The 12,500-nt window shown below is 39.1% G+C and overlaps 1 protein-coding gene across 2 annotated transcripts in view; it reads left to right on the top strand.

Annotated features, from left to right (window-relative positions):
* plce1 (phospholipase C, epsilon 1) overlaps positions 1-12,500 on the top strand; it is a 98,828-nt gene that overhangs the window by 41,002 nt on the left and 45,326 nt on the right. For both annotated transcript variants that reach the window (XM_046068031.1, XM_046068030.1), the window contains exons 6-7: positions 1,829-2,010; positions 2,645-2,787. In XM_046068031.1, coding sequence (XP_045923987.1) covers positions 1,829-2,010; positions 2,645-2,787 — 325 coding nt within the window. The remainder of the gene's footprint in view (positions 1-1,828; positions 2,011-2,644; positions 2,788-12,500) is intronic.

Genomic DNA, 12,500 nt, shown 5'->3' with positions numbered 1-12,500 from the left:
CTTTCTAATATTTTCTACTGTGTACTATTTTTATGCACCAAAATGCCAAAGCAGATTCCTTCCTATTTGGAATCCTGCTTGGCAAAAAATCTGATTCTGATAACAACAAAGCTAACTCAAGCTGAGCTAGCACTGCAGTATAACATTCCCCTCAAATGAGGCTTAATGTTCACACAGTTTCTCTTGACTGCCCCTCAGTATTAACATTGCTTCAGGCTGCTAGTCTACATTACTTTGGCCAAAACATTAGGTGTCAAAAATACTCACCCAGTGGTTATCATGGTAACACACACTTGGGATTTAGGTTTCTGGGTTTTTCTTGGACAGCATCCAACAAAAACTGCCAAAGCTGATATTCATTTCAGTAGAATGATTCAGTTTCTGTTAAGCAAAGGCACCACCAGTTGGCGTTTGCTATTGGTGGCTCAGGTTGTGGATGGCCATTTCCCCTTGCAAGGCTACAATTGCAGCAGCAGCCTCAGCCTCTCTCTGCTGCATTTCTTCTCTGGCATAAATGTGGCTTAATATCCAAGCAGCCCAAAACAGTGTAAAATGTATCCTCGTCCAAAATATCCTTTGGACTTATATTTTGGAATGCCATTTTCGCTGTTGCAAATACAAAGAGAGCGGCATCCTAAGCACAGTCCCTGACGGAAGCTAGCAATCCAAGCTGAAGTAGCTTGTTGTTCTGTATCACCAACTACGTCAAATGACAGTGCTGATGGAAGGAAGAACTACTTAGCAAAGTCAGTATAGCATGCACTGAGGAGTTTATTGCTTCAGTCAACTGCATTTACCAATACTTATTGGACATAAATAAATAATAATGAAATGAAAAAAAAAATGAATGAAAATAATAATTTGTGCCTTGTAATATGAAACATTACAAGCCTGGGGGATAAATGGCCTTTACCTAATTCTTTCCTGGCACTATTATGAAGCAGTGCAGATTGACACTGTTACTGACGACCGTATTTTCTCATTAAATTTGTATTGTGTTCACCCCCCTGTTCTGTCACTAGTATTGATTATGTCCAATTTTGTAATATCCTTCCCGGTTGAAGGCATTAGGGCCTACTTACAGTGCCACAAAATGTTGCCGTAATGGCTTTTCTCTGAAATTTGTGCCAGAGGAGCTCGTCTGCAGGTTTGCTTAGGGACAAAGAACAAGTAAATTGTTTTGGATAAGTGTTTCCTTTTATGTCAGATGGATTTTGTTCCGAGAAGTGTGAACTGAAAGAGGAAGAGGCTTTTCTTTAAGGTCAAAATGTTCACTCTGTTAAAACTCTTCAGTGACGTCTTTCTTTCTTGCCTCCCACCTTTTTCTCTATCTCCCCATTATTCTGTCTGTATCTGTCAGTCTCGCTCTGATGCGTTCTGTCTGGATCCCTTCCCCACCTTTCTTCCTATCTGTTATGTGCCTCAGGGGTATTTCTCACTGTTAAGTCTTTCTTTTCACGCTTTGATTTCTGCTCTGTCAAGAGGAAATTGCTTCGGATAATGACCACAGCAGAGGAGCTGATGACAATGACCTCTGATTCAAATGTTATGTAACAGTCTGAGAGGTGAAGAAAAGCACCGGATGATGCGAATTAAGCCAGATGTCACTCTTTCATCTCAGTAATTCTGTTAATACATGAAGGGTAATAAAGCATGATTGGCTTTACCACTTTGTAATGTATTATAACTGTGTTTTACTGTTATTGTGGACACAGTATGAAAATGAACATAAATGGATTTACATAAATGTGAGTTGTATTTAAACCCCTTACAGTATGTTTACAACTCTGTAAGTAGGTGACCCATTTGTACATTACTTCCTCAACAGGTTACCAACTATGTGCTGGACGGAGAGGAACACAATCTGATACATCCTGCCAAAAAGATCCTTCTGTTTTTCCCTGGATGTTTGTGTCTCAGGGATTCTCGCTGGCTATCAGACACTGTCAGTGTCACCGTCAGCCCAGCCAGACCGAATCTGAGGTGTTATCATTCTTCTCATCCACATAGGTTTGTAGCCATTTTCTTTGTTTGTTTTTTGTTAGAGTTTTTCAATAGTGTTAAATAACTTAACAAGGTTGCCTTTTGGTCCATCATGTGATGAAACGGTTGTCCTGTAGACTCTGTAAATGTATTTGTTATTAACATTTACTGTAACTTTAAAATGGAAAAAATGATACTGCAACAGCTATAATGTGTGTTGGTTATATAAAACAGGTAGTTGGTAAGAAACGGATTAACTCTTTAGTTAAAAGACACTAAATGCATCTATGCACCAAGGATGATAAACTGAACATCTTGGCATTTGGACTGACCAAATTATTAATTGATTAATTGAGAAAATAACCATCAGTTTAATTAACAATAAAAAGAATTGTTAGTTGTAGCCCTACTGAAGACTTTGCAGCTATGTGATTAATAAATCCAGATGGCTAACATTTTTGTATTGCTAATTTGTGCTAGACTGCACTGCATCAGGAATTTGATGATTGGCCACATGACAAATACTATCAGTTACTAGAAAGTCGATCTACAGACTTGCAAGTCATCCAATGAAAATGCCATCTACAATTACTTAACTTACTGTATTTGTGATAAAGCATGCATACGTCACAACACTGTCTTATTTATCCGTCTTAACTAGGTTTTTTCGTGCATGTGGCCAGAGGACGTCTGTGTGTTCCCTGCTGACCGGAGCCCTACTAGAGGCCACAGCCGCTCTCGGTGCCCGCTTGGCTCTACCTTACCCTTTGCCCCAGGGCCCCAACAGCCACGTTGTGCTGAAAGGTTGGTCTTATCCTGTAGTTTTGGTGTGTATAGAAAAAGTGTTTTTATTTATATGCTTGAGTGAATGTGACAATATTACATTATAACTTCAATTTAACTATAAACTTCAGAAAAATGCATGCTCCAACAATAGTATATAGCACAAATCAGCAGTTACATATGTTAAGTTCATGTGCATATATGCATACATACCATAGACTCTATATAAGAAGTGGACGTAGTCATCATGACGTCACCCGTTGGTTTGTCGACTGCTATTTTGAAGCCTCAAGTTTGGCCGATAGGCCGCCGCCATGTTGATTTTTTGCAACCAGCGGCACCGGACGTGACCATATTTGGACGAGGCGGTGGAGCCAATAGCCGTGTGTGGAGCTAGGTAGCTTGCTTAGCTATGTGCATCTGTAATTCACGTTAACTGTCATTTTAACAGGGCTGACAACAGTCTTAAAACTAAATCGACTCACCAGAAAAAGTGAACAGCCAACTCCTAATACATTTTTTCAACGGCGCTAAAATTTACACACTGCCGTGGGTACGACTCACTCTCGCCTGATTGACAGGTCGCCATGGTAACGACTTGTCAATCACAGATAATCCCCGCCCTGAAGCATTCTCTGCTTTATGGCCTATTTTCCTCTAAATCGGACCATAATTTGCTGAATGAACATCATTTTGTATTGAAGAAGACTTGAAACTAGTGATTGAGACCATAAACTCATTATTAAAGTGTTTACTGAGGTAATAAATCAGCTGAGAAGTAGGGTCACATACCATTATTTCTAATGGAGCCGGACTTCTTTTTGCAACCAGAAGAGTCGCCACCTGCTGGCCGTTTGATAGAACACAGATTTAAGGGACTTCGTGTCAGTTTGCTGACCGGAAGCTTCCCGCTTGATACATACCTTATGTTCAAACAGAGGAGCATTTAACTAGTTGACAAGTGAAGCAGGGACTTTGGGCATAGAGCATGTATCTATTTGGTTCTGAGAAGAAAAGGTTCTCACTATTCCCCTGTGGCCTATGGCTCCACTCTTCCTCTCTGCTCTTTTCCCACATGTTTCCCTTATCCACAGTGGGTTTCGGGTTGGTAAGAGTACGTCTGTGGTTGATCCGCGTTTGCCCTTTCCCTATTACGTTTTCTTTTTATTTCCTCTGCTGTCCTTGTCCCCCTCTTCATACCCTCTTCTCTCTCTCTCCACTCCAATTTCAACACACACACACACACACACACACACACACACACACACAGTGCTGAGGGAGGGAAAAAAAGCCTCCTGACATCACAGCGCCCACACATCACCAGTGCGCACACACACGCCCTGTTATGTCTTTACATCTGAAAAGAGGTTATATGCACTTCAAACATGCTTGCACAGCTCAGGAGTGATAGCTTGAGGGTTTTTTTTCAAACAAACAAATTAGCATCACGCATATAGTACCACTGCGTCTCGCTCTCTCTCGCTCTCCACATGACTTCAACGTCCAACTAGTGGGGTTGTCGATCAGTTGCTCAGCTGGTAACTGCCTGTCCACCTTCTCTACAATGATGTTACGTATGACTTAAATGTAAGCCGATCCTGACATTAATTTCCACTGGCAGTGGGCCAGGGGACAGTCTGTCTCTGGCAAGATCACACACACACACACACACACACACACACACACACACACAGCGCGCATATCTTCAACATGACAGCGTGTTCTGTTCTAATGGGTGTTGCAGGAAACAGAATAGAGCCAGACACGCGCACACATAGCAGCTTAGAAGTCTTGGCAGGACTAGGATTTCATAGGCACACACACACACACACACACACAGGCAGCATGAGAGCCTCCCTGGCTAACTTTCTATGTCTCTCTCTATCCTAGTACACTAAGCTATCGAGAGATTGCACATGAGTATTACCTTCTAGCCACATTGTTTTGTTTTTAGAAAAGATTTCGGATCTGCCATTTGGATGATTTGACATTCAGCGTACCAGGAAGCAGTATCTGTCTCCAGAGATGATAATGTCCCTGTAACATATAGTGTAGTTTTGCTAAACGAGTGCAGTGTTGAGGAGTTGAGGAGAATCAAACAAAAGAGTGGTTTTCTAGTCCAACTGACTCCAAATGGTATTTTCAGTTGGCGGTAGGTTTTTTAAAAGACATTGTTTGTGATGTTAAAGTAATTAGCAGATGTCATAGAAGACATTTCATTATCCTGAAGCTTGGGGGAAGGTCTGACTTAAGTTTCAGATTTGGATGGTTAGTTTAGTTATTGCTTTCTTACCATTTTAGGTATTGTTCCTCTCTTTGGTGTTCCAACTTAACAACCTGCTCTTATTCTCTCATGCATTAGCAATAAAGCTTTTTTTCTCACTCTAACTTGTGTAATTCAGTTTGAAATGAATATGCTTTTTTAATATTGAGAACATAAAACCCCTAAAACGTGTAAATGAGTGTAAATGACAAATAGACAACACTTGTAAAGTGCTTTTCTATCTAAACAGACAAAGAATCTTGTTATTCAGGGTACAGCCTTGAATCCAGGATGTTTCTTGTGCCTGTTGAATAAAGAGAACATTATGTGTCTTGTATTTTTGGTCCAGTCTTTTCAAGGTTTTTCCTGCTTGTATGAAATTGTCACATGAAACTGACTGGGTTTGAAATAGACATGGAGCTTTAGAAACATAGTGTGCCACCAGTGCCTGCTGAAGTGGTCCACCTCCACAGGAAATCATCATCATGGTTTTGGCAAGGGTCATCCTTGTGTCGCCTTTTATGTTTTCTCTCTATACATTTCCTCTCCTGCTTTCTTTTTGCCTACATCCTCCTCCTGAAGTGAAAATGCACCTGTCTTGAAAAGGAAAAAGAAGAAGAATTAAACCTAACCTTTCTTCATGGTCATATTACTTTATTGAAGTTTCTCTGTGTCTGTATTATAAATCTCAGAGCTTTAGATTCAGATTATTTTTTCTTCCCAATAATCTTACTGACATTCTTATACTACTCTTCTTGCTTGGTTCTACGTTTTTTCTAAATGATTGTGTTGCTGCCTTAGTTGCTGCAGGTTCCATTGACTCAGCATCAGCCTTACATGATAGTAGATCCATTAATCAGGTAAAAGTTCAGATGGATTTTTATGTTAAGATGTATAAATTGTATAATAAATGTGCTAATGCCAGCAATCATTTGTAAAAGCAGTTGAAACGTTTGTGTTATATTTTTTTTAGAATTCAATTTGTCGTTCACAGTGTCTGTGTACTCCATATTTTCAATGGAGTAGTTCAAAAATTTGCATTTATGAAGTAACTATCTCCTAGATACACAGAAAGGATTTACAAGATTCAGATCTCGTAATTCTGGGTTTGTTTTCCTGTATTATGACAAACTAAGTCACAGCTTTGAGATACGGAGGTCATGATTAGACGAGAGAACATCTCCATTTTTGTTTTACTTGGTGAATGCAGTGTGCATATTATTCCCATCCTATCCTAATAAGGTATTGATTTTAGATTCAGTATAGTGGAAGCAAGACTCTGGCTGGAAGTAGAACTCAACAAACTCGATCAGTGGCTCTGGCCCAAATGCTTTCAAGGATTACCAGGATAATCACTTGGCCAGCCTTGGTGTATTCTTAGAGTTTTAATGTGAGTGGTGAGAGGCTGAATGTTTTTACAGACCTTCTCTAGTGTGCCACATCCACTGTAATCATCAGAACACATTCTGCTGGTTCCTCTGGTGTACGTGAAGGACTTATGTCTTTTTGTAGCATAGCAATCATTTGGTTTTAGTAGCAGGTCAGGAGAGCACGGAGATGACAAATTATATTTTGCAGGTTGAGTTGGCATGACAATGGCAGGCTTTTGTTGTGAATGAAAACCCTCATCACCTTTAAAGACAAATACTGATTTAGGGAAAAATGTCAACTGTGTAAGACGTAGGTAAGCTCAAGGTGGTGTGTGTGCTGCTTGAACACATTGGTCAATATTCTGATTAATAGAAAGGACATAAATCATTGCTGAATATGTCCGTAATAAGAAACGTGTCAGCTCAAACACAGTTGATGTTTGAGGATTTGGCAGCAGTACTTTTAAGTACTTTAGGTTTTGCTTAAAGTACAATATGTGTGAAATATAACGTATGTTTTGTGAAGGCATTGGCGTGTCCATTTATGTGATTGCGTGTTTTGGTTTGCATCTGCTTATGTTTTTGCATCTGTTAATGTGTTTGTTCATACTGTATATGTGTACATACACTGTATGTATTGATAGGATCATTTAATGTCACTGCTGTGGCTTCCGTAGAGACACACAAAAAACAGCTATGGTAGCACAGCTGATGGCACAGCAAAAACATCAATAAAACAAAATAATTACAATAATACATGCATTTCACTAACTTTTTCAGGTACAGAATATAAATCCTCCACACCAGAATCTAAAACTTAGAACAAACCATACAACAACAGAAATTAAATTCACAATCATTTCACAAAAACGTGAAGTGTGAAGCAGTGTTTTCTCTTTTCAGTGAAACACTTTAGTGGGAATCATTTTAAGGAGTTCCTTCTTAACTCATGTAATACCATTATTCCAAAGAGTGGATGACAGGCTCAGTTGTGATTTCATATATCCTGTGAACATGTGTATAGACCACAATAAAATCTCCTCTTTAGCTCCTGTAATTTACTTAACCTCTTTTCAAATGACATCTCTTTCAGACCTGGGATTAGTTTAGGTGCTCTTCTCTGAACCTTGTTGTCTATGCATTTTAATGTTGACAGTAGTCTTTTATGAGGAACTGTATAAAAAGCTTTTGGAAGTCCATGTATATGCAATCAACTGACTATCCAAAGCTGCTGACCACTTATAAAAAACCGTGAGAAGCTAAAGTGTAATCAATCTTCCAGATATAAAACCATACTGCTGATAAAGTGCTCCTATAGGTTTGTGGAGTGGATGTCTTTTTGGCATTAAACAGATGTGTCTTCTTGTCCTGTTGCCTCCTTTTCTACTAAAGTATACACAGTTGTAGTTTAACCACAAAGAAAAACTCCGTGGAAGACAACTGGGATTGAGCCATATTCCTGTGAACTATAAATGGGAGTGGTCTGGGTGCTTTTCTTGACCTCGTTTCCTTTATAGCACAATTTACTGTGCTGATAAAAGGCAGCTCAGCAATAGGTTGCGATCCTTCCAGCTCAATGTTGGTGTTTCTTTCTTTTTTCTTTCTTTTCCTCTGAGTCGTCATTGTACATTGTGTTGCCTGGCAGCATTTAACACCCATTGACAGCAGACATGGTGGGGAATCATTGCGTGTAGGAAGTCTCAAGGATTACAAGAGCACATATTGTTTACAAGGCCATAATTGCTAAAAATACTCATCTGAATGTTCTTAGACTGCTTTGTGACTTTTTCACTTTTGAATTATACTGTTGAAATATACCATGTTTATGCAATAGTTCTGGTGAAATCAGAGATACACACTGCTTGCTTATATATGGTATCTGATGTTGTTTGTGACACCTTGAAATTAAATGATGCAGTAGTTAGCATTTAAATTAAGCTCCCTGCTGGTAATGTAATTAAAACTGTTTTATTTTCAAATGTGTCAATCATTTCTTCTCTGTACATTTGAGTAACAAACATAGGGTAAATTGCTTTATCAAATGTTCATTTAAACTGTGCAGTGTAGGGATGCTACTACAGTGGTTTTCAGTATTGCTTAATCTGTTAATTATATTTTATATTTATTGTTTAGTTGAAATAATATTTCAGACACAGTACCCTAAAACCCAAAGACATTCAAATTACAATGATTTAAAAAACAAACAAAAACACCCACAACAACAAATCATCACATTTGAGATGCTATGACTTGCAAATATATGGTGTTTTTACTTAATTAATGACTTAGACACTTATGAAAACAGTCGATTAATTTGTCATTAAAATTTCTCTCAATAGATAGCACATCAGTTAATCGTTTTTTAATTGTTTCAGCACCTGTACAGTATCTGAAGTTGTGAAAGACACATTAAGAAGTATCATGCAAACACCTCAATAACAATCAACACCTTACTGTGACTTTACAGCATTTTTCATTTAATGATTCTGTGTTAGCTAAGACAGGATGAGAGTGAGAGAGACAGACAGAGAGGGGGAAATGTTTTTTTGGTTGACTGGGAACCCTTTCTTACATGTTTCTATAGTCTGTGTCAGAATTATGACGGCATGTGTTGGTGCAGTGGGATGGTCTGGCAGGTCTAACTCTAGCGCATGGCTGTGAACTATGTATGGTGTCAGTGAAGGGAGGGGGGAGAGAGAGAAGAGAGAGGGAGAGAATGTAGTCAAGAGTGAGAGCAAGGATTGTTTGCTGACAAGGAGAGCGAGAAAAGCCAGGTGAGGGGAAAAAGAGCAATAGACAAATGAGTTTGAGGGAGTTTATGTTATAAATGGAGTAAGGGAGAGAGAAACAGAGCAGACAGCCAGAGAGAGACAGAGAGAGAGAGAGAGAGACAGCAGCTGCAGGAGAGACGGGACTCAACGTGCTCAAATGTGGACTAGTGTACCTCGGTCACCTCGGCACTGAACTGTCAGTATGAAAACAGAGTGGCCAGCTGTATCTAGCGACCATGAAGCACTCTAACAGAATCGACTTCAAGCTGATCAGTGAGTAGAGCAAATGTGACTTACAGTGTGGCTGCTGGTGTCTGAGTTTCAATGACTGAGTAGTACATCTATGGAGAAAGTCTGTCCGCAAGCGTGCACACTTGTATGTTTTGCGTCTAATTAAATATCTTTATGTATATGTTAATAAGAACTACTGTATGTTGCCTAGCGTGGTCCGCACTTAGTTGTTATGCATAGGATAGATCAAGGGGGACTTGATTCATTAAAAAGGAGTACTTGAACCATTTGTCTACATGGTCATCAGCAAATCTGATTATGATAGCAAGTCATTTGCTCAGCTCAAGTTGAAGAAATTTGACACATTTAGCGAGATTAAAACCAGATTTGGTTTTATCTGCACTGTAAATGTTTGTTCATTTTTTGAAAGTATCCAATGTGTATTGTTCACAGATGTTAACCGTTTCATTATTAGTCATTTTAAAAACTACATAATCCTCTGTTGGTTCACTTTACCTTCTCTGTTTTGTGCTGTCTAATTGGTGCCAAATGCAGGCTAACAGTTTCGGTCTTGTCTTGGCAGGACTTGTGGTCGTTTTGTGGTTGATTTATACCTTACAGTGCCATTTGTATCCTCTTAAATTCTGGTTTTCATTTTGTGGTTTTACTGTATCAAATGTCACTGTTGCCTCCAGTCCACTTTTGTTGTTTTTTTTTAGTGGGTAAGGTTTTAATGTTGCTTTGCTCACTGGCAGATAAGCACATACCTCAGAGTGTGACTCAGGTTTTTTTTATGTAAGGGTCAACTGGACCAGCATGCTCTTTTGATTTGTTTTTTCCTTCCTTTACCGAATTGCAAGATTTTTTAGCCTGTAACCAGTAGAAACTATAAGGACAGTGACATTGCAGTCCAATTTAAAACTTTGACAGTTTATGTAAATATCTGATGGATTATGCCGCATGTTTGAAAAACGTATGTGAGGAAGTGTAGTGCGCTCCCTGTGCCCCTTTCATACCAGAAACCTGACAGAATGACAGTCAAGAATGTCAGTGTCTCTGGGCGACTTCACATTGAATTGACCCTAAGAATGAATGTCAAACATGGCTACAGATATGTTTAGACACTGAGGATCCAGTAATGCACCTTACAGTTAAAAACAAAACCACCAAAATGACTTGTGTGTTCTGTCGGATTTGTTTCATGTCACTGTGAAGTTAAACAGGCTGTGCAGTTGCACTGAACTTATTTGGCGAAGGTCCTATGTTTCTTTTTTTGCAGATTGAATGGGCCTCATTCACAGATTAGTTTGACCTGATACCTCTCACATGAAGAGAGTAGTGTAAAACAAACTTTTAAATCTCCAAATGCATTTCCACTTGACTGTATTATGTGACATATTTGATGCTGTAATGTAATCTTTGGTTTCATAACAAGGAGCCTTTTGCTTTAATCAGTCTGAACATCTTATCTTCGACCTGGTTTTTGTCGTAGTCCTCCCCACTGATGAAGAAAGGTCGGAAGAACTTAAACGTTATATTTATGTCTGCAGGTGGTTGTGCGAGTCCATGCAATGTGCATGCAGTGTAGATATCTGATCCAAGGGCGAAACTCCCTGTCATAACTCAGTGTTGTCAACAGTCAGACAGATCAATGTTTATTGTTTCTGCTGCTGCTGTGTGTCTGTATTATGAGTCCTTACACTGTTTATTTTTGCTTGTTTATGTTCACTGTTGTCCATGTGTTAGTTTGTTGTTTACCACTACTTGTTGATTTTTATTCGCACAAATGTGACCTTACTTGAATTTACTTTCACATGCACGTGTGTGTGTGCCAATAAGGACTAGGTAGTACCAGATGTTGTTCGGTTATTTACTACATGCTTTTTATGCCATGGAATCACTATTTAGAGGAACTACTGTTTTGCTGTGATCTAAAGTGAGACTGCCCGGTGCTGCAGTTTGGCAGCATATTGATAGTTTTGGCAGTTGGAGATTTTAATTATAACATTTTGCACCTACTCACCTGTATCACTACAGTGGATCAATCAATATTTGTGGACATGGGCAACTCTTCTGCCCAAAACCAGAAAGCAATATAGTATTTGTTAATAGTACTTCGACTCAGGCTGTTTGTGCTGCACCTGTTTGAGTGCTCTAAATACTCCAGCAGGGAAGTTGTCATCAGCTCTAAACGTGTTTGGGAAGAACAGTGTGCATAGCTGGCAAAGAGAGTTGGCAGGGTCTATGTTCAAGGTTCCTCTCCTTTGGTTGGTATACATAACCTGTTGTTTGCTCAACCAACAAATTAATCGTCAAAGCAGTGTTGAAAGATTTCACACCTTTTCTTCTGAAAAGTCCCCCTGAGTCAGTTATTGGTGGACTGAGATTTATTTAAAATACACAGACACTGTATCTCACTGAACAAGACTCATTTTGCTGTGATGTGGCGTTTTCTAAAACCTTGAAGCATTGATTTTATGTGTGCTACTGTATATGCTGATGGGTAAAGTGGTGGAGACGGCTAAATGAAAGGTACTGTTGCTATAATTAGAGGTGTGGCAAATAAAAAGAAAATGATAATGAATCAGATCATGGCATTAAGTGTTTTTTAATTTTAATTGTTAATCTAATGAAACAACACACACTTGGTAGCAATTTCCTCAGCTTCAGTGATTTGATGAATTTGAAGTGTAAAGTTTAATCTGTAAATCCTTTGTTTTAGAATCACCTCAGCTGGAAAAAGGCTGCAAGGGCTGCAAAGTACTTTTGACGGGCAGCATGTGGCTGCCAGCTGAGGCAATCTACTGGACCAGTTCCAAAACTGTTTGTACCTACTAGTCATTTACACCTCCAAATATATATATATAAAAAAAATAGGGCTTAGGTTTAAAAATAGGCCTGCCGAAATGACTATTTAATGGCATGCTATTTCTTAAAACTGAATTGTCATGAAAATGGTTTAAAAGGATGTATAGCCAATCTACTCCACACACACACACACACACACACACACACACACACACACACACACACACACACACACACATCCGCATAAGCATACACACGCTCAACAGAATATCACAGGTTTTGCCTTTTAAG

The sequence above is a fragment of the Micropterus dolomieu genome, linkage group LG14 (genome assembly GCF_021292245.1).
Source record: "Micropterus dolomieu isolate WLL.071019.BEF.003 ecotype Adirondacks linkage group LG14, ASM2129224v1, whole genome shotgun sequence".
Taxonomy (NCBI): domain Eukaryota; kingdom Metazoa; phylum Chordata; class Actinopteri; order Centrarchiformes; family Centrarchidae; genus Micropterus; species Micropterus dolomieu.
This window is presented reverse-complemented; position numbering and strand designations above follow the sequence as displayed.